We start from the raw sequence: 23,137 nt of genomic DNA, 5'->3' as shown, positions 1-23,137 counted from the left end.
TCATCCCATGTTTCATGTATCGCTACTACGGGCGAGAGTAAGGGAGGACCAGGCAGTGAGCACAAAGATACCCAATCCAGCGAAGGAGATACAGGCATACGAGCCGGTGCATGTGTTGGCAAGATGGAGGCATCATCGAGAAGGTTGACTAGAGACTGAGATCTTAGTGGAGTGGCTTGGACGACATTCTGACGAGGCCACATGGGAGTCTGAGGAGGACATCATGAAACGCTTTCCGGACTTCTCACCTTGAGGTCAAGGTGACGAAAGGGTGGTGGATTGATATAACTGGATCTAGATCAAGTTGTATCTGAAGAAATAAATTTGTTTTAGAAGAAAATAAAGCTTTTTCTTGAGTGGCGTTCGAACGCCGGGGACCACGTTCGAATGCACTTTGCAAACGCCTGCAGACATTCACAAATACAGAGAACGGGATTTCTGTGTTTGAACAACCTCAAGCCCATTCGAACACGCCCGTTCGAATGCCTGCACGCGTTCACAAATATAGAGAATGGGAAATTCGTGTTCGAATGGCCTCGGGCGCTTTTGAACGCACCGTAGCAAGAACACTTTATTTTTTTATAGTTTTATTTCTGTTGTTTGAGTCCAAAGAGTAGCCTCCAAGTATTGTAGGGTGCACCTTAATTGAGTTATGTTATGAAATCATATTTTCTTCTCCTATCTCTCTCTCTCTCTCTCTCTCTCTCTCTCTCTCCCTCTCCTTCTTCTTCTTGCCCTAACTTCTCATTGTCCCCAAACCTTTATTGGTTAGATCTTCCTCCTCATCTGGCGCAGCCCTACTTCTATGAGCAACCTCTTCTTCCCCTTCATCCTATTCCCATCTCTCATCACAAATATCCCATCCACATATCATCTTCTCCTTTCCTTCCATCACCATCAAGATCTCCCTTCAATCCAAATAATCAACCCATCCCCATATCGGTCTGGTATGTAACACACCACCTGAGATTGAGTTCCCCATATCCCATCTAATGCAAAAGCCATCTACACGAGAGAGAGAACATGGCAGACGAGGATGGAGACAAAGACGTAGAGGAAAAGAATGAGGTGCGTCTCCTATATCAATACACGAGGGATTAGAGGTCCCTCTCAATATTGAGGTCCCCAAGAGGTAGGCCCCTGAGATAGAGGTTCCCACATCCTAGCTAATTGCAAGAACCACTACACGAGAAATTATTTACAGAAGAAAGAAACCATCACACCTTTGTTTTCATGTATTAGGAGGATAGTTGCTGTGACAAATTAAGTAACACTCGCAAATGCACGAATCTATGGAGTAGATCGGCAAGCAAGGTATCGATCACGGGATCACTTATTTGAAAACTTGAAGTGTTTGAAAATCTTAAAAATAATTTTAATTTAGTTGGAAAATGGGTTTACAAGATTTATGGAAAAAGAAAACCTTATTGCATATTTCTTTTAATTAAGTGTGAGAAATAAGGTCTTGGAATCCACTTGTAGATAACAAATTTCTATTAGATAGCATAAATCTTTTCTTTTTCTACGATTCACCAAGAAATCAATCACTAGTGGATTAGAAGATTATCTTTGAATGAACAATTCAATTTTCATACAAATTACGTTCTTCCTTAATTTTTACAAAATATAGGGTAAGAATTTTAAATCATTAGATGTATCATTTTTAAGAAAAATAACTAATATCTAAATTCTAAACAACAAATTTAAAGTAGAAGAAAGAAGAAACTATTTAGCAATTAAAAACACATAAGAGATTTAGAATAAAAGAAATATGTCCTCAACAAGCTTCATCCTCAACCTTAAAAGATTAGAAATTTATTTTAGTAGTTAATAACACAACTTGAATAAAAATAAACATGAGATTTAGCACTAGAGAGTTGCTTCTTCAAAAACAAAATCTAAATCCAAAAACAAGAGATTACATAAAAGAAAATCAGAAGATGAACTTTGTTGACTTACAAATATTGAAATTTCTTCGAATGTGCTCTATTGTTGCCATTTGAATTGAAACAATTGCAAGTTTGAATGCTGAATTTTAAACTACAACTCTTCGAAGAAAAACTTAACAGAAAATACACAAGAAAAAACATTTTTCTCTAGCTCTCAACCTCTCTATTTATAGACTTCTTGGAGCATAAAAATCTGCAGCAAATTGGTTGGAAATCTGTTGTGATTGTGTTTGAAATATGCTAAATATGTGCATGAAATATATTAAAAATATGCATGAAATATGTTAGAAATCTACCGCATTAGGTAGGTAATTTACTTGGCTGGAATTGCTACTCAAATAGGAATTTGAAATTTGTTTACGGCTGCAATTATTACTAAAATTGTACCTAAATTGGAGATGAAAAATTGTTGCATTAGGTAAAGATTTCTTGCTAAAATTATGCAACTTGATAGAGATTTGATTGCTGAAAATCTGTTGCTTGATAAAAAAAAAAGAATTTTGACTCATTCTGATTTAGATAAGGAAGAAAGTGATTTGTGGATCATGGTTTAACTTAAGCATGACTTGAAAGATGAGAGGTAGATTCAGTTGGTTAGTAATGGCTGTCTAATTCTGGTTTGAGCCCAAATTTGACCATTTTTTGTGATTAAATGAGATCCAATTGATCAAAAGTCTACATATAACTAAAATACATTAATTAGTTAAAATAAAATATTAATATTTAATAATTTGGGCATAACAAATATTACAAGTATGAATTTAACAAACACCTCGAAACTAAGATTTTTGCTAGTCCTCAAGCAAAACAGAAGAATGAAGAATTCGAAAAGAAAAAATAAAATTCTAACTCACATTCGCAGGCATCGCGATTGTATTTAGCATATGCAACAAGCCTTTAAACCCCTAGCCTCCACTAGTGGATGAGTTGTGTCTCGTGAGGGTTTGTAGTGAATTTACCCACAAAATTCATTAAGTCAATTAAACAAAATAAAGGAATGAAAATACAAGGCTCAAGTAATTAAAAAAGACCTTGAAAAGAAAACAATAAAATCAACTAAAATTTTGCTCCATATTGATTATGTAACAACATTTAGCAAAATCAACCCAAGAATACTAACAATTACCCTCAAGATCTCATACTAAGAATATACACAGGTAAATACTACTAAATTTATGCAAAGAGGACATAGCTAGAGTTAATCAATCTCAAAAATGTAGGTACGGTATCCAATTATCTTCTCATTTAGCATTAATATACATTCTAACCTTATTAAAACTATTCATTCTCCCAAAATCATAAGAGAAAAGCATGCTACAATTAAACACAAGGAGATAGATCCAGATTTGAATCACACTGGAACACTAGGGTATATATGTATAATATGATTTATTATGATCTTAATTTTCTTATTAACTTAACTTGGAATTTCATGGTTGAGCAATGCTAGTGTTATTTTGCTTTCTAGATGGCCCTTCTAGCGAGGATTCTGCTAGTGGATTTGGCCACTAGGTGACGAGGCACCCCTCGGGCATCACACCTCGAACCAAAAAGGTGGTATACAACTAACAACCATAAATTAGAGATGGTAACTCTATCTTTTGATGCCGACACTTTCCGAGTGGTTACGCGAAGGCCCGATTACTCAGTAGGGAGACTATTGCTCTAACATCAATTATACCTTTTTGCATTTCAATCAACTTGATATATTTATTAGTAACATATTATACATTCAACCTACATGTGATCTGAAAATTTCTCCTGAATAATTAGCATGAAACTCTATGATGATAGATCAAGAATTACTAAGAATACCAAATATTTTATACTGATCCTCGCATTTATTTTAAAAACATAATAGTAACAAGACTACATTCTGAGGATTGCATCACTAAAACACATGTCACATTAGTTTTTTTTAAATAAGGGTATAAAAATAGAATGAAGAAAATAGGATTTATGCTTCGCTTAATTAAAACATCACTTCGTGTTTGATCCTCGCTTTCTAACTAAATTGACTCTGCTAAATACCACTACGTATTCTAAGGAGCAAAAACACATAGAAAAATATTGAAAAACAAAACATAACTACAAGTAACTGAAAAGAACATACCTAAAAAAAAGAAAAAATAAAATAAAATTTTACCCCCCAATCTAAATTCTACATTGTCCTCAATGTAAGAAAATAAAGCACAAAAAAATAGTAGAATTTACTAAGAAGGATAATTTATACTACAAGCTTCCTCTTGTCAAATGATGTACATATAATAATAAAAATAAAAAGTCAAATAACAATGTACAAAAATAATCTCTAGGAGATATAGAGATCAACCTTAATAATTAGGATCTTCTAGAAGTGCTTCTTCCACTTCTCGATTGCACAATTCTAAAAATGCTTTAAGCCTTTGACCATTCACCTTAAATACCTCACCATTTTTAGGGTTTTCAATCTCGATAGCTCCATAAGAATAGACAGTGCGTATAGTAAAAGGGCCCATACACTTACTTCTCAACTTTCTAGGAAAAAGATGTAAATGTGAATTATAAAGTAGAACTTTCTGACCAAGACTAAAGATTTTCTCAACATGTGTTTATCATGATATTGTTTCATTTTATCCTGATAACTTTTAGCACAGTCATAAGCATCATTTTTAATTTCCTCTAGCTCATTCAATTATAATTGTTAAGCTCTAATACTAATTTGTTAAGCTCTGATACTAATTGATAAGCTCTGATACCAATTGTTAAGCTCTGATACCAATTTGATAAGATCTGGAACCAAAGATAAGCTACGCAACTATTCATTTAAGATTTGAATGTGTTATAGGAATCAGTCCATGCAACCGTGGTAAAATATTCATCAGATATTCTCCTATAATCATAAAATTACAAAGCCAATTGGGTTACATCTGTAACTTCCTGATCTACAACTTTCATATTTACTCCCTTCACATATTCGAACAATAGCAGGGACAAAAATACGGAATAACGTGGGTGACGGTGGTGGTGACAAGTGGAGTGGATGTTAGAATTATGGATGGGTATGGAGATGAAGATGGATAGTGAATGTGATTAAGGGATATAGATGAAGAGAACGAAGTGGTCGAGATCCCAAAGAAGAGGGGTGGCTCGACAGTCGAGGGAGATTAGAAGTTAGGAGAAACCTTGCCAATGGTAGAGGTGGAAGGATGGTGAAGAAGGAGGAGGGAGAGAGTCTAGAGAGAAGATAGGAGGCAGAAATCAATATTCCAATAGCATAATGAAGTTGGCTGCCATCCACATATTTATACTAAAAATACTTAGTAAAATTATATTACTGAGCGTAAATTATCAAAATAATCAATTATCTAAAAAGACTAATTTACCTAACATTATAAAATAATTATATATATTTAATTATCTAATGGGCCCCAGCATTGTTGTAGCAAGAGGAGGGGGAGGGACCGAGAATGGAGAAAAAGAAGAAAGGAAGAAGAAAAGAAAGAAAGAAAGAAAAAAGAAAGAAAGAAATGAAGGAAGAAGAAGAAGAGAAGAGAAAGATGAGGGGAGGGAAGTGCGGACCTGGGTCGGGGGGGAGGGCACCGATCACTGCTGGCCAGCCAGCGGCCGGCCTCTCGCCGACGGCTCGGCTTCGACGAGCCCGTAGAGAGAGAGAGAGGGGGGAGGGAAAAGAGCTCACCGACACTTGCGGAGGTGGTGGCGGTGGTTTCCAAGGACGGCGGCGATAGGCCAGCCTCGGCGAGAGAGAGAGGTGATGGAGGGGAAAGAGCAGTGGCGCCGGGGCCCACCGCCGACAGCAGCGCCGATGGGCACGTGAAGCCTCACCACGCAAGCTACTCATGTAGCTTGCATGGGCGCGAGGCCGGCCAAAGTGTGGTTGGCCACGTCGTGCCCAAATTTTGTTTTTTAGGGCAGGTTGTTACATATCAGCTATGGTCCATTCTATAGCTTCCTTGTATTCTTTTAAGACACTCCCAAGTTTTTCCTCGTGTTCCTTACCTAAATCAGATGCTATAATAATAGGAAGGGCTTAAGAAGAGCCTAAAAATACATACTTAAGAGTATCAGGTAGTGGTTTATGATCTAACTTTGGAGATTCTATGTTGGACGTAGGAGTTGGGGTGAAGATAGTGGAAGAAGTTCAATCTTGGGCTGCCATTTTTTAAAATCCATAAGAGGTGTAGACTCTAACAACGCATTGACCTCCTCAAAAGAAGTTTCCCAATCAAAATCACCGTCAAAATGTAAAAGACACTTTTCTAAAGGATCCTCAACATTTGCTTACTCATTTATGCTCTCTAATAGGCCTTTAATCATGTCGACCTCAAAAACATCATCAGTTTCAGGAGGTTGATGGCTAACATCAAAGACATTTAATGCAACAGTCATATTGCCAAAAGACAGCTTCATAATCCCATTTAGTAGTGGCTAGGAATGGCCTTCCTAAGATCATAGGGATATGATTGCTCGGGTTTTGGACAAATTCAGTATTAAGGATTATGAAATCTATAGGAAAAATGAACTTGTCTACCTTAATCAGAACATCCTCTATAATGCCACGAGGATATTTGACAGAAGGATCTACCAAAGACAAACTAATTTGAGTTGGCTTTAACTCTCCAAGACCTAATTGCTTGTAAACTGAATACGGCAAAAGATTAGCACTTGCCCCTAAATCCAAAAGGGCTTTATCAATGACATGATTGCCAAAGACACACGAAATTGTAGGACAACCTGAATCTTTAAACTTAGGTGGAATATAGTTTTGGATGATTGAACTTACTTGCTCAACTAGGAATGCCTTCTTCTGCACTTTTGATTTTCTTTTTTGAGTGCAAAGATCCTTCAAAAATTTGGCATAAGCAGGAACTTGCTTAATGGCATTGAGTAATGGAATGTTAATTTTAACTTGCTTAAACAATTCCATCATCTCACTAAAATTTGTTCCTACTTTAGCTTGAGTTAGTCTTTGGGGGGGAAATGGTTCTTTGGGAATAAAAGTCTACTCAGATGAATTTCTAGACTTGGGTAGAGACTGACTTGGGTTGCTAGAGTCGAAGGCTATAGTTTTAGATAAACTATCATGATTATTTTGGGGGACATAGATTTCCTCACCCTCTAAGATAGATTTTTCATGATTTGACACTTCAACATTATTGTTGAATAGTCTTCAAGACCTAAGGGTAATGACTGATTAAACTTGTTCGTTGTGCACACCTGAGGTAGATGGTTGAGAATTTTGTATGTTTGTAGCTTTTATTCTTTACAAATTAGCACTAGCTCTAGTGATAAATTTCTCTATCATCGCTTCTAAGTTGGATGGTTGTTGCTAAGGTACTATAACCGATTGATTAAGAGGAGGGGCATAAGAGACAGGCTGAGTAGGAAGACGAAATTGGTTAAATCTTAGAGGTCCTCCTTGGTTAATTTGAGGCTGCTGTGGCCTCCAAGAAAAATTGGGGTGATTTTGCCAATTTGAATTGTATGTTTCAGAGTAAAGACTATTTAATGGCTTTCTAAATTGATTTAGGATATTCACTTGTTCATTTAATGATACAATTCGGACTTCACCGACGTCGTCTCGAGCATGGATTCACTTTAGGAGTATTTTTATTTCATGTTTTAGTGTTTAATTTCCATTAAAATAAGTTTTCTGTAAGTCGCGTTCGAACGCGGGTGGAGTGAGTTCGAACGCGGTTTGTCAACGGGGTTGTGAACGTGGTGAAGAGAATGTACTGTGCGTTCGAACGCGGTGCGTTCGAACGCACTGTGAACGCCTGCATCGCGTTCGCAAATACCGACAGGCGCGTTCGATCACGCGTTCGAACGCCTGCATCGCGTTCGCAAATCCAGAAGAGCTAATTCGGTGCGTTCTAACGCGGTCGGGCGAGTTCGAACGCGGTCGGCGAAAATTATGTTTTAGGGTCAATGTGAGTTGTTGGTTAGCCTATAAAAGGATGTGTAGGGCAACCAAAATTAGGATTGATTATTGAGATTGAGTTTTGCCTTGCCTCCTTCGTCTTCTTCGCTCCCGTTCTCTCAATCCCCGGCGACGCCGCTTCTAACCTCCCTCGTCCGGCTAATCACCCTAGTCCCTTAGGGGTGGTCCTCTTCTCCCCCTTCGTCCAATCTATCCAACACTTGCCCTAATCCTTCCATCAACCACAACCGTTCCACCATCACTTTTCACCGGTGCCTCCACATTAACGTCGGTCCTCCACCATCCACCATTACCTAGGATCACGTGCCTCCATCCACGGATCCAGACCACCTGACCTTCGTCCACTAAATGGACGATATCTCGAGATCCCCAACTCGGATTTGCCTAAAACTTTATTTGTTGGAAATCTCTTTTACGAGGCTACAACATATCAAAATCTCACGTCGATCCGACAACATAATATTTTGGGATCTAATTTCAAAGTTCTGTGCCAGATCGTATCAAGCTGGTATCAGAGCCTTAGCCCCAAAGAGAAGATCGTATCAATCTGGTATCAGAGCCACCTTTCCTCGGACAAGCGCTTCCAATGACGACAACCAGATCCATGGCTGCACGGTGAGATGATGAAGAAGAGATTCTCCCAATAGAGGAGGGAGAAACGATTGCAAGGACTTCCACCCGTGGAACCGCCCGATCTAATCAGAATATGGAAGAACCTAGCGTCCAAGCCATGTTGGGGTCTATTTCAGAGCAATTGGCCATCAACAACCAGATGATGATGGAGATGATGCGGGAACTACGGGCGAACGGGAAAGCACCATCGACCCCACGACGCGAGTCCACCCCCTTGAACCCACCGCCACCGGTTCAGCCTTCGCAACCACAAGAGCCGCTACTACCACCACCCTATGGGCAGAGGCAAGCAAGGATGGTTACACTAGGTCCAGTTGCAGGTGAACCCATCCGACGGGTGAACCACTATGGAGACCGCCTTGGAGATCAAGATCCGTGGGCGGGTCAATACGATCCGGAACCACAATAAGTTAATCAAAACCGAAGGAGGGATCATCAACCCTTCATGGTGCATCCTCCCCCGGTTAGACAAGGACATGATCCGGAACGAGACAATGGCATCCGTGGACAAGTCGTGCGTCTCGAATTCCCCAAGTTCAAAGGTGGCGACCCGATCGATTGGTTGTATAAGGCGGAGCAATTCTTTGCATACCAAGGAACGGCGGAAGAGTACAAGGTGACGCTTGCGAGCTTCCACCTTGAGGATGCGGCGCTTCATTGGTTTCGAGCAGCCAATGCTACTAAGGCTATCGAAACTTGGGCTGAATTTTGCGCCGATATCACACGGCGATTTGGAGCATCGGGATATGAAGACTTTGATGCTCTCCTCTCAAAGACGGTGCAAAAGACTACGGTTGGGTCATACCAACAAGAATTTGAGAGGATTAGTAGCCGATGTCATCCACCATGGACGGATCAGCAACTTCGCAGCACCTTCATCTCCGGGCTACGGGGTGACATACAAGCCGATGTGAGGGCTTTAAGGCCTAGAACCTTAAAGGAGGCCTTCGAAGATGCGGTGCTTATGGAAGACAAACATAGGGCCATAAAGATACACTTGAAACAGAGTTGGATGAGCCAAGGAAGCCGCAATCAAGCTCAACCAAACATAGCGGCGGAAAATACTATCGGAGTACCAAGGGTTGCTGCTACAGTGGTACCTCCTCGAGCACCATTGAAGCCATCCCAAGATGTGAAGTATGCACCTAGAGGTCCGGGACGAGCACTCACCCCAGCCCAAGTAGAAGAAAGAAGAGCCAAGGGCCTATGCTTCCGTTGTGATGAGAAGTTTGTACCCGGGCATCGCTGCGCTAAACCGATGAGATCGGTGATGCTAATCGATGGATTGGAGGAAGCGGAGGACGAGTTTGCAGCTGAAGGTGCAGATGTGGCTGGACATCAAGGAGAAGAAACTGAGGAGCAAACCGTGGAGGACATGATAGCCGAAATCTCCTTCCATGCCTATTCGGGGACAGCTGCGCCAAAAACCTTACGGGTAAACGGGGTAGTCAAGAAAACCACAGTGAGAATCTTGATTAACACCGGGTCCACCCACAACTTCATTGACAAGAGGCTCCTTAGGAAGATTGGGCTTGAGTCGGAACCCATGGAAGGGTTCGATGTGACGATCGGAGATGGCACCACATTGCGAGCAGATTTTATTTGTGGAGGTGTGGAATTGAAGGTGCAAGGCCAAACTTTCACATTGGACCTTTATCCGTTGGCCTTGCAAGGTGCCGATATTATTTTGGGGACTCAATGGCTTCAAAGCTTGGGGCCCGTAACATTTGATTTCTCAAACCTCACACTGACATTTCGGAGGAATGGAAGAAGGGTGCTGCTGGATGGAAATCAACCGCGGCAAGGGCCGACATTGCAACCACTTGTGGGTTTTCCTTGTGCAGGGGACCGAGCTCTACTATTGCAAATGGCTGTTGTTGAACCAGAACATCCACCACCAAAGGAAGCAGCCTCTGACATGGAAGAGCTGCTGTAGGAGTTTCAGGATCTCTTCAAGGAACCCCGAGGACTACCGCCGAACCGTCGTCATGACCATCGCATCCAAATCATTCCAGGGGCTGAACCTGCGAATGTCCGACCCTATCGGTACCCGCATGTCCAGAAGGAAGAGATCAGTAAACTGGTGGAGGAAATGCTCGAGCAAGGGATTATTCAACCGAGTAGAAGTGCCTACTCATCGCCGGTGCTGCTGGTTCGGAAGAAAGACTGTAGTTGGCGGTTTTGCGTCGACTATCGAGCTTTGAATGCAATTACTGTCAAGGACCGGTATCCAATACCGGTGATCGAGGAGTTGCTGGATGAGCTCACAGGGTCGGCCTACTTCAGCAAACTTGACTTAAGAGCGGGATACCATCAAATCCGAGTCGACCCTGAAGATGTACACAAAACGGCGTTCAGAACTCACGATGGCCACTATGAGTTCCGAGTCATGCCGTTTGGGCTCACCAATGCACCGGCCACCTTCCAAGGGCTGATTAATGACCTCTTCCGTCCACTCTTGCGTCGGTACGTGCTCGTCTTCTTTGATGATATTTGCAGGAATTGGAGTGAGCACTTGCGGCACGTGCGGGAGGTATTAAATATCTTGCGACAAAACCAGCTAAAAGTTAAGATGAACAAGTGTCTTTGGGGAGAGTCAAGAGTGGAGTACTTGGGGCATATAATCTCTGTAAAAGGAGTGGAAGCCGACCCAAGCAAGATCAAGAATATGGTGGATTGGCCGATTCCTACTAATCGAGGGAATTGAGGGGATTCCTTGGATTGACGGGGTACTACCGGCGATTTGTTGCCAACTATGGCAAAATTGCTGCCCCGCTGACCTCCTTACTCAGAAAAGGTGGGTTTCAATGGACGGGCAAAGCAACGGAAGCCTTCGAAGCCTTGAAGACAGTTATGTCTACAGCTCCGGTTCTAGCACTACAGATTTCGGCAAGCCCTTTGTGGTGGAGTGCGACGCTTCGGGTGAGGGCATTGGAGCAGTTTTGATGCAAGAGGGCAGACCCGTGGCATATATGAGCAAAGCATTGTCAAGTCGATCGCGACAGCTATCTACCTACGAGCGAAATGCTAGCGATTCTACACGTCGTCACCAAATGGCGACCCTACTTGATTGGCCAACGATTTACTATCCGCACGGACCAGCGTAGCTTACCCTACTTCATGGAGCAACGTGTGCACACCCCAGCCCAACAACGGTGGGTCACGAAACTCCTTGGGTATGACTACAAATTAGTCTACAAAAAGGGAATTGAAAATTGAGCCGCCGATGCTCTTTCGCGCCAACCGGACACAAGTGAGCTTGCCGCTCTTTCAGCACCAGCATTTCCTATATCTTTAGATATGTGGGGAACCAATGCAGAAGATCATACCATGGAGGAACTTAAGCCGAGTTCAAAGATCGCTTCACAAACTTCAAACCTTGAGGACAAGGTTGCGGAAGCGTGGTGGATTGATACGATTCGGACTTCACCGACGTCGTCTCGAGCATGGATTCACTTTAGGAGTGTTTTTATTTCATGTTTTAGTGTTTAATTTCCATTAAAATAAGTTTTCTGTAAGTCGCGTTCGAATGCGGGTGGAGTGAGTTCGAACGCGGTTTGTGAACGGGGTTGTGAACGTGGTGAAGAGAATGTACTGTGCGTTCGAACGCACTGTGAACGCCTGCATCGCGTTCGCAAATACCGACAGGCGCGTTCGATCACGCGTTCGAACGCCTGCATCGCGTTCGCAAATACCGACAGGCGCGTTCGATCACGCGTTCGAACGCCTGCATCGTGTTCGCAAATCCAGAAGAGCTAATTCGGTGCGTTCGAACGCGGTCGGGCGAGTTCAAATGCGGTCGGCGAAAATTGTGTTTTAGGGTCAATGTGAGTTGTTGGTTAGCCTATAAAAGGATGTGTAGGGCAACCAAAATTAGGATTGATTATTGAGATTGAGTTTTGCCTTGCCTCCTTCGTCTTCTTCGCTCCCGTTCTCTCAATCCCGGCGACGCCGCTTCTAACCTCCCTCATCCCGGCTAATCACCCTAGTCCCTTAGGGGTGGCCCTCTTCTCCCCCTTCGTCCAATCTATCCAACACTTGCCCTAATCCTTCCATCAACCACAACCGTTCCACCATCACTTTTCACCGGTGCCTCCACATTAACGCCGGTCCTCCACCATCCACCATTACCTAGGATCACGTGCCTCCATCCACGGATCCAAAACAGACCACCTGACCTTCGTCCACTAAATGGACGATATCTCGAGATCCCCAACTCGGATTTGCCTAAAACTTTATTTGTTGGAAATCTCTTTTACGAGGCTACAACATATCAAAATCTCACGTCGATCCGACGACAGCATAGTTTGGGATCTAATTTCAAAGTTCCATGCCAGATCGTATCAAGCTGGTATCAGAGCCTTAGCCCCAAAGAGAAGATCGTATCATTTAACCCATCTTGGTAACCCAAGGAAGGGCAAACCATTGCAGTGTGCATGGGATTGACAGAAATACTACAAACTTCAGATTGCATCTGATTTATAGGTTCCATAGTTTGACTTAACACAAGGGCATCAACTTTCCTAGATAAACTATCCAGTCATGCATTCATACTCACATCAGGTTGAACTTCATATATTTCTCTCTTAAACTATGACGTCCCTCGACTTTCAGTACTAAAATCCCATTGTTAGGAATTTTTAGCTATTCTTTCAAAAAGAGCCCAAGCTTCAGGTGTACTCTTAGCCATAAATGACCCACCACTCATAGACTCAACCAGATTACGATTTGTATCGGTTAGACCATTGTAGAAATACTGGACTAATCACCATTTTTCAAAATTGTGATGAGGGCAGTTAATTTGAAGATCCTTAAACCTTTCTCATGACTCATGAAATTTCTCTTCCTCTTTCTACTTGAAAGTGGAGATGGTCAATTTATATTGGTTTGTTTTAGGCATATGATAAAATTTGGATACAAATTTATAGTTCTGATCTCTCCAAGTGGTGATTGAGTTATGCTCTAAGTGATTCAACCAAGCTCTTGCTTGGCCTTTCAATGAAAAAAATATAGCCTTAGCCTAATAGATTCATCAGAAAAGTTTTGAAATTTGAATGTTGAACAAATATCCAAGAATTCATCAACATGAGAGTATGGATTCTTATTTTTCTTACCATAAAAGGTAGGAAGCAATTGAAGGATGGCAAGTTTTAATTCAAAATGAGTTGCATTAGTGTTAGGTAACATAATGCATTTTGAAGGTTGGGTTCCATTAGGAGCAAATCACTCTTGTAAAGTTATCGTATCATCATGAACCGATTGATGGTTTTCAGTCATTTCTTCCCTAGTAAGCCGACCTGAACTATCTTGAACCTAACCAATTTCTACGTTTTTAAAAAGGCTTCACAAACACAAATCTAACCAAGCAAATCACAGTCAATAGTTTGTGTTTTTAAAGTATAATATGAGGGTAAGAAATTTTTTTTTCAATTCTAATCTTGTAGAGAATCACTTCTCTTCTAATTAGAAACTAGAGGATTACCAGTTAAGGCCTACCAAAACACAACTAGGTAAGTTCCTAGGAATACTGGTGGGCACTGGCCTCTTTAGAATACTAATTCCCTTAGGCGCCTTAGTACGACTCTCCTTTTTTATAGAACTTACCTAGACATTGTAATTTGGAGGTGCACACTAGGCTTACTAAAAGATAACTTTTCCCGAGAGGTTCTTATGAGCTATGTGAAATCCTTTGGCCGACGTCTACTTGATTTTAAGTTAGATGTTTGGCTTGGGTTTTAAAATGAAAGGGGATGATTAACTTAAGTGGTTAAGGATGTGGTGATTAAATCCACTCCTTATCTTGGTGAGGTTTGTGCCCTTACTAAATATTTTATGCAAATATGAATGCATAAATAATCACACAGAATCAGTTCAGAACCCACTGATAGGAGATTTGTGGGTAGGGTTAAGAAATTCAAACCTTCCAATCGAGTCCACCAGTTAGCAATTACTTCGCTGGGAGTAATTTTTAAGCATTTTTCTTATCTTCAAGCACAATCCTCTTTCGTTCTTTGGTTTCTGTAGAATAATTCAAAACAAGAACAAAATTCAGATTTTTTTTTTAAAAATTTCTATTATTTTTTTTTAATTTTTTTTAAACAACTAGTAGAAAAATTAATTTTAAATTTTCAAAATAGTTTTCAACACAAGTCCCCGGTAGTAGCGCCAAAAACTTATTGTCACAAATTAAGTAACACTCACAAGTGCACGAATTTATATAATAGATTGGCAAGCAAGGTATCGATCCCACGAGAATTTGTTTCAAAATCTTAAAAATAATTTTAACATAGTTGAAAAATGGGTTTAGGAGATTTATGGAAAAAGAAAACCTTATTTCAGATTTCTTTTAATTAAGTGTGAGAAATAAGGTCTTGGAATCTACTTGTAGATAACACATTTCTATTAGATAATATAAATCTCTTCTATTTCTACGATTCACCAAGAAATCAATCACTAGTGGATCAGAAGATTATCTTTCAATGAACAATTTAATTTTCATAAATATTACGTTCTTTCTTAATTTTTAGAAAATATAGAGTAAGAATTTTAAATCATTAGATGTATCCTTTTTAAGAAAAACAACTAATATCTAAATCATAAACAATAAATTTAAATTAGAAGAAACAAGAACCTATTTAGCAATTAAAAACACATAACAGATTTAGAATAAAAAAATATGTTCTCAACAAGCTTCATCCTCAACCTTAAGAAAATTAGAAATTCATTTTAATAGTTAATAACATAACTTGAATAAAAATAAACATGAGATTTAGCACTAGAGAGTTGCTTCTTCAAAAATAAAATTTAAATCCAAAAACAAGAGATTACGCTAGAAGAAAATCAGAATATGAACTTTGCTGACTTACAAAGATTGAAATTTCTTCGAATGTGCTCTATTATTGCCAATTGAATTGAAACAATTGCAAGTTTAAATGCTGAATTTTAAACTACAATTCCTCAAAAGAAAAACTTAACAGAAAATACACAAGAAAAGATATTTTTCTCTATCTCTCAACCCCTCTATACCTCTATTTATAGACTTCTTGGAGCATGAAAATTTGCTCTAAATCGGTAGAAAATCTGTTGTGATTCTGTTTGAAATATTGATACGATCACGCCTCTGGCTATGGAGCTCTGATACCAGCTTGATACGATCTCGCCTTTTTGGTGAAGGGTCGATCTCTTCCAATTCTTGATCTGGACTAGATCTGGCATGAAACTTTGAAATAAGATCCCGAAATATTCCGCCGTCGGATCGACGTGAAACTTTGATATGTTGTAGCCCCAGAAAATATCTTTCCAAGAAATTTAGTTTCAGGCGAATCGGAGTTGTGGATCTCGAGCTATCGTCCGTTTAGTGAACGAACGTCAGGATGCTTGTTTTGGATTCGTGGATGGAGGCACGAGATCCTAGGTAATGATGGTTGGTGGAGGACCGGCGTTAATGGGGTGGCACCGGTGAAAAAGTGGTGGTTGATGGGTTATGGTTGATGGAAAGGTTAGGGCAAGTGCTGGATAGATTGGACGAAGGGGGAGAAGAGGGCCACCCCTAAGGGACTAGGATGATTAGCCGGACGAGGGAGGTTAGAAGCGGCGTCGCCGGGGATTGAGAGAACGGGAGCGAAGAAGACGAAGGAGGCAAGGCAAAACTCAATCTCAATAATCAATAATCAATTTGGTTGCCTACCACATCCTTTTATAGGCTAACCAACAACTCAAATTAACCCTAAAAATATAATTTTCGTCGACCGCGTTCGAACTCGCCCGACCGCGTTCGAACGCACCGAGTTCGCTCTTCTAGATTTGCGAACGCGATGCAGGCGTTCGAACGCGCCTGTCGGTATTTGCGAACGCGATGCAGGCGTTCACAGTGCGTTCGAACGCACAGTGCATTCTCTTCACCACGTTCACAACCCCGTTCACAAATCGCGTTCGAACTCACTCCACCCGCGTTCGAACGCGACTTACAGAAAACTTATTTTAATGGAAATTAAACACTAAAAGATTAAATAAAAACACTCCTAAAGTGAATCCATGCTTGAGACGACGTCGGTGAAGTCCGAATCGTATCAAATATGCTAAGTATGTGCATGAAATCTGGTAAAAATCTATATGAAATATGTTAGAAATCTGCCGTATTAGGTAGGTAATTTGTTTGGCTAGAATTGCTGCTCAAATAAAAATTTGAAATTTGTTTACTGCTGCAATTATTACTAAAATTTTGTTTGAATTGGAGATGAAAATCTGCTGTATTAGGTGAAGATTTCTTGCTAAAATTCTACAACTTGATAGAGATTTGATTGCTGAAAATCTGTTGCTTGATAAATAAAAAAGAAATTTTGACTCATTTTTATTCAAATAAGGAAGAAAGTGATTAGTGGGTCATGGTTTGACTTAAGCATAACTTGAAATATAAGAGGTAGATTCAGTTGGTTAGCAGTGGCTAATTCTAATTCTGGTTTGAGCCCAAATTTAACTATTTTTAGTGATTAAATAAGATTCAATTGATCAAAGGTCTACATATAACTAAAATATATTAATTAGTTAAAATAAAATATTAACATTTAATAATTTGAGCATAACAAATATTATAACTATAAATTTAACAATAGTCGATGATACTTATTTTTATTTTTAGTTTTAGTCTATTCTTATAAATATTTGGGAGTTACGATGTATTCTGACTCAAATTGTTAAGTTGCCCAGTTGACTAATTTTCTTTGAATTTAGATTTTATTTTCTATGTTTTGATTTTTATTATATGACTCAATTTTTGGTACATGTTAAGTTTCCAATTTTGTTGGTTTTGGCATACAGTGTGTATCAGAAATGCTTTCCAAAAAAATAATTATTAAGTAGCTTTTTTGAAAAACTGATTATTAAGTTGTTTTTCAAAAAAGTGATTTATTTGTCTATGTCGCTTAAAGCGCAATGATGATTTGTGGTTAGTTCCCTGCTCAAGCGGTCGCTCACACTTTTGGGTAAAACGATTCATAAATCGCTTTTGGGTAAAGCATTTCATAATAAATCGCTTTCTAGTACAGGGATTCTTTAACTGCTTTTCCTACAACGATTCATTAATCGCTTTCACTAATTATTTAGAGATAAACTTATTTGGTTACACGAATGATAGCTGTCTGAAAAAATAATTTTCCTATTATACTATTTTGAAAAATACTTTGCACAGTATTCTAGTTTGGGAAATAAATTTTACTATATCAATATTTTGATAAAAAAAACTCAACTTGGGTAGATCTTCTAATTAACCAGTCGCAGGTCTTGTTATGGGCTGCTATCTCGTCATTATAACCCTACGGCCTACTCTGACTGCAGCTGGCATGATCTGATTCGAAGGACCAACGACAGCGACAAGCCATTCGGACCATTTAACCCCTTCTCGTGACCTAAAAAGATAGAAGAATCCCTTTCCCTTTCTTACTTCTTAACCCTATCAAATTATTGTTATTATACACAAACTGGAAAGAAACTGACTCAGCATCTACTTACACTATCATTATGCCACAACTGGAAACAAAATCCACTCACTTTCTCAAATTTCTACCTCTTCGATTCAATCAAGAGACTTGAGTCATAGATGAATGCACATGACCAAACAAAATAAATCTCCAAGGTTATCCAAATATCCAAGAAGATTCCCTCTCTTAACATTCTCACTTTCTAATTAACTAAAAGCACATTCTCACTAAAAGGAGTGGCGGTAGCCCTTTGTGCTGCACAGAGGAGCATCTACCTGGTTGTGGTAAGAATGCAAGACTTTTTATTATGTGGGTCTTGTAAGAGTGGAACCCATTCTTTTGCAGCCAAGCTGGGCTGGTTCTACTAACTGTGGTGGGAATCCTGATGATGCTGCAGCTGTGCGGCAAGCAATTGAGGCGGGACTATTGCTCTCACCGATGGCCGATTGGCGTAGCCATTGCCCCAATTCAATTGTCTCTGTTGTTGTTGTTGATGCTCACTACCGATCGTCAAGGAAAGGTTGCGGTTCGGAGTCTGCAACAATCATCAATCAGTGGATGAGAATACCAGATCATGCTTTTGACTAACAAGGTATATGACAACAATCTTGATGCAATTGGGAGCAACTCACTTGATGATAAGAACTGAAGTGCAGGTATGGAAGTTGTGGTGGAGTTGAGGATTGGATGTAGCTGTGCTTTTGTGCTAAATTCCTTCTGCTTTCATGTTCTAGCTGGTCAAATTCATTATTGAACTAATGATATAAAGATGATGAGAACAAATTCATTGCAATTGAATGATTCTGATAAATAAGATTATAACAAATTTGAGTTAAGATCACACATACCTTTTGTTTGGTGCTTCTAGTGCTCATGTTCCAATCCGGCTCAACTGCCATAGGAACAAGCTCATCCATTCCATAAGGGCTATCATCACCCAGAGACTCAATGCTACTTCTTTTGGAGCCTGAGCTTCCAAGACAAAGGTCTAGATTATAATCACTGTTCTCAACTGTAACACATCCAAAAATACACAAAAAGATGACTTAAGAACCATGAAGTTGCAAGTAGATAGCTGAATATAATGAATAAATTTAGCTGATAGCCTACCGGTGGAGTTAAGCTCGTCGGCATACATGCTGGCATCAAAATTGGTCACTGCATCCTTGCCATTAAACTTTATTGCAGCTCTGTCATATGCCCTGGAAACCCACAAAACTGCAAGTAGAGTTTGATATTAATCATCAAGAGCTTGCAAAGAGAAGAAAACATACCTTGCAGCTTCTATTTCAGTGTCAAAGAGACCCAGGTAAACATATCTGTTTCATCATCAGCAAAATTAAGCAGATTAAGAAAGTGGTAGTAGATCTAGTCATCATCATCTTTAGTCTGAGTACATTGAAATGAATTGTGATCTATAAATTCTATGCAGTTGATATCCAAATAGAAAACAAAACCATTCCAAGTTTAAAATCAGCTGAATTCTATCAAGATTTACTACCAAACAGAGTATAATCATGGAAGAAGATATACTTCTTGCCCAAAAATTGACCCAATCTCGCCTCCCACCTCCCGCATTTGTGCAAGGTTACACCTCTATATTTGGAGCTTCCTCTAGGGAATCCGGCACTCTGCCGACGGAGTGCATGAACAAATTCCTCCTTGGTTAAATTCCCCATCTGCCACCAACCATTAATTTCTCACTTTCATATCTAATTCAAGGTTCCAACTTGTAGAAGTAGTAGAGCACAAAATTGGAAACCTAAGGGAAAGAAAAAAAAAAAAATCTCAGCACCTGCTTCCTATCTTCCTCATAATCCTCTAAGATGAAATTTATATCAGCATCAACGCCGCGAAATTTGATCGCTGCTCGATCATAAGCACTGTGGTTGAAACAATCACGGAATTAGATTTATTTTGGGACTTGATAAAGAAAGAAACAAAGTTTAATTTTGGTGAAGAAAGGAGACGTTACCGAGCAGCAGCATGGGCTGTGTCAAATCCACCTGCATCAAATTATATTCGCATGAATCCATTTGGCAATAAAGTTTGTATCCATATATAAAGAGATGATACGTACCCAAATATACCTGCTTGCCGCAATCCCTACACAAGAATGGAGAATAAGAATAAATTTTTCTAAGAACAAGAATAAAACTTCCAGATTATCCACATCCCTACCATATGTGGGACTCCCACCGGCCGGTCCGCCGGTAGAAAGTGACTCCCCGGTACTGGGAGCTCCTCGACCGCGGTCCCCGCCGACTCTTCATAATCGGCTGCGAAGTCAGCGCAGGTTTCAAAGTAGTCGTTGGCTCCGACGTATCGCGGAATTCCGCGCCTACTACCGGAAAGAACTGGTGGGTCACTAACGGAAAGCCGAGTTCTCGCTCCAACTCTTTCCCCTCGCATGCTTCTAAGTCGTTGAGATCCCACATCTCCTCTTCAAACCTCAAAGAACATTAAGCAACTGTTACTGTATATGTGTATATATATATATATATATATATGGAAGGATTGGTTTCTCCTTCTGGAAAACAAAACCTTGAAGAAGAGGTTGAGGAGAGAAAACAGAAAGAAATGAGTAGAAGGGCAAATCTTTTGCCAAACTTGGTGATGGCTAAGGGATGGAGGAGCGAAGGAAAGCATATATAAAAGGAGGAAAGGTTGGAAGGGACTCAATGATACAACGGAGGAAGCTACCTTAATGATCTCCTTTCGGACTATTTCTATGCAATAATGCAATCAACCCCACAAACTATTCTAATGTTTCCTAATAGCAATTTTTCATTCTCTCTCCTCTCATTCTCTCTCTCATCAAACGTGGAGTTTCCTTCTTGGCAAGTATTGATTTACAGTGTAAATTTTTTTTCTCATTTTAAACCTTGTCTTATGTGTTTAACTCAGTTTTCACCATCTACATTTTCTATTTTTAATTCGACCCTACAATTTTATTAAATTATAGAAAACATCCTTGGGATGTTTTTCTTAAAACTCAACGACGAAAATAGGCATGGTTCAAGGTAGGGGTGTAAATGACCTTAGCCTCGCTTCGAGCCTTATAATTCTGCTCAGGTTCAGCTCAGCTCAACTAGAGCCAACCTCGAGCTAGGCCATACCGAGTCTGAACCGAGCTTGAGCTGGGCCTGACCGAACTCGAATCGAGCTCGAGCCTAAAATAAGCCTATTATCAAGCCTCATTCAAGCAAAGCTGAATCGAGCTGAATCGAACTAGATCGACCCCAAGCCAATGAAGGAGGATGAGGTGATGACTTGAGAAGGAAGACAAACACGGGGCGATAGCTTGAGGAGGAGCCAGCTCGCTAAAGTAGGAAGAGGTGGGTCGCAGATCTCGTGGTGGAGAAAGAGGAGGAGGAGGCGGGTTAGAGAAGGAGAAAAAGGAGGCGACTTAGAGGAGAAGGTGAGCCACGGTGGAGGGGAAGATTAGGATTTGAGAATTTGGGGTTTATTAGGGTTTGACTTATCCCTTTTATATAGAGCCTAACGAGCGGAGCCTGAGCAAGCTGGCTTAAGCTTAGGCTCAGCTTAAAATTATTTTCGAGTCTTCTAGAACGGCTCGGGCTTGTCTCAGATCTAGCCAAGTTGTGCCAAGCTTGAGCTTCAATCAAATCGAGCTCGAGCTGCCCATTTATTTTTGACAACCCTAGTTCAAGATGTTTTTCTATATTTTATTCTAAGAATATCAAGGATCGAATGTAAATAGTTAAAAATATAGCATGATTTCCATAATTTAGTAAAAAAAAAGGAGTCAAAAAAATAAAATAAAAAAATAGTAAAAAATTAACAATAGGGTAAATCATAATAAGCGTATATAAAATAATATAAGTGAGAAACGCATCTATCCAAATACTATCATAAATCACCATATTTCATTACACTCATTAAAATCCATCAAATCCATTAAACTTAAAATTTTATAACTAAGTAATTCAAAAAAACCTAGACTTGGAAAAAAACGCTAAAATTCTAAATCAATTGGATTATATAGATTTGGGGTTCCCTAACAGGATTCTAGTCATTAAATTTGTCTCAAATTTTGCCAAATTCTGGACGACCAAAAAGGCCTTATGTTAAGACTACGAGGAAGTAGAAAATTCGTTATTCAAGTCTAAAGCATCATCCACGTATGTATCTCCTCGCTCTTAGTGGATGAATGCATCAATAATAAGGGTACTTGCTAACCTCTCCACTACCTAATTCTAACCCTAAACCCCAACATTAGTTTTAATTTGGAACTCCTTGTTCGTCTTCAAATTGCTCTCTTCGTATCGTACTTGCACGAATTAATTAGAGAAGGCAAGATAAACACCTTTTCTTGTCTTTTTCCTATTGGTCTGCAATTCAGCACAACTTGTTGAACAAGCAAATAAGAGTAATTTAGTTCAAATCAGGTACAAAGAGATTATAGTTATCCATTTAAGTATGTCCAAGCAGATTTATTACAGAGGAAATAATGTTAACCTTTGGATTGCTACGGAATAAACTGCGTACAAGTTATCCTTCTTGGATCCAAGGACACGTTTGATTTCGTATACAAGTAAGAGATAATTAACCTCCTGGATTATTGTCTATTTTTGCATATATTTTAATTTTTTTTTTACACATTGACCCGCTTAAACTATGAAAAATCTTTTAGGTGTTTAAGAAAAATATCAAATGATAATTTTAGCCTCAACTCTCTTCTCTTTCTTTTCTATAAAAAATACAAATAACTTATAGGGGTTCTAAAATTAATTCTTTGACATGCATCTGTTGTTTTTAATAGAAAAATTTAACAGATAATTAACGGAAGGGACAATTCGGGAGAAGTAGAAATTGGCAATATAAGATGTTGACCAAGGTTTTAACAAAATTAAACCTTGCAAAGTTTTATTTAAGTCTCAGAAAGAGACATAAATGACTCGTACTCTTCTTCTTTTCTTTTTCCATCTCTCACTTCTTTCATCTCTCTGTCTTTCTTCTTTTTTTTCAGATGCGGTCAGATCTGAATCAAGTTAATCCCGGTGACAACGCTTTACGGGATTGCGTAAAGAGAAGTGGGCCCTATGTGAAGTTTAGTTAGTTATCTTTATTTAGTTTATGCTTATCTTTAAGTCATATTTATCTTTTAGTCATAT

At 39.5% G+C, this 23,137-nt stretch overlaps 1 protein-coding gene and 1 non-coding gene across 6 annotated transcripts; one reads left to right on the top strand and one right to left on the bottom strand.

Annotated features, from left to right (window-relative positions):
* Window positions 1-13,301: 13,301 nt before the first annotated feature.
* On the top strand, window positions 13,302-13,406 carry LOC140800535 (small nucleolar RNA R71). Its single transcript, XR_012111257.1, has one exon. It is a non-coding gene; the product is annotated as a small nucleolar RNA R71 (small nucleolar RNA).
* A 4,663-nt stretch (window positions 13,407-18,069) lies between these two features.
* LOC140799890 (APETALA2-like protein 5) lies at window positions 18,070-20,700 on the bottom strand. 5 transcript variants are annotated; one of them, XR_012111093.1, is made up of 10 exons: window positions 20,181-20,700; window positions 20,080-20,105; window positions 19,975-20,005; window positions 19,795-19,882; window positions 19,533-19,678; window positions 19,274-19,318; window positions 19,110-19,201; window positions 18,848-19,011; window positions 18,632-18,729; window positions 18,070-18,534 (listed from the first exon to the last, which is right to left on the bottom strand). XR_012111093.1 is itself a non-coding variant. In XM_073154410.1 (10 exons), exons 1-10 carry the CDS (start codon window positions 20,435-20,437, stop codon window positions 18,364-18,366), a joined length of 1,143 nt encoding a protein of 380 aa, XP_073010511.1. In that variant the 5' UTR covers window positions 20,438-20,700; the 3' UTR covers window positions 18,070-18,363. The 5 variants fall into 5 exon arrangements, 4 of the variants coding, with proteins under 4 accessions (XP_073010511.1, XP_073010512.1, XP_073010514.1 ...); XM_073154410.1 differs by having other exon boundaries at window positions 18,632-18,754; XM_073154411.1 differs by having other exon boundaries at window positions 18,632-18,733.
* Window positions 20,701-23,137: the final 2,437 nt, after the last annotated feature.

This window comes from Typha latifolia, chromosome 13 (assembly GCF_019914945.1).
Source record: "Typha latifolia isolate L0001 chromosome 13, TyphaL0001v2, whole genome shotgun sequence".
In the NCBI taxonomy this organism is placed as follows: domain Eukaryota; kingdom Viridiplantae; phylum Streptophyta; class Magnoliopsida; order Poales; family Typhaceae; genus Typha; species Typha latifolia.
This window is presented reverse-complemented; position numbering and strand designations above follow the sequence as displayed.

Excerpts from the sequence above, each read along its gene's own strand:
- LOC140799890 (XM_073154410.1), bottom strand. The coding sequence starts at position 20,437 with ATGTGGGATCTCAACGACTTAGAAGCATGCGAGGGGAAAGAGTTGGAG. Across the intron at positions 20,106-20,180 it reads CGGTGGGAGTCCCACATATG|GGATTGCGGCAAGCAGGTAT; the intron begins GTAGGGATGTGG and ends ATTCTTGTGTAG. Across the intron at positions 19,883-19,974 it reads ACAGCCCATGCTGCTGCTCG|TGCTTATGATCGAGCAGCGA; the intron begins GTAACGTCTCCT and ends TTTCAACCACAG.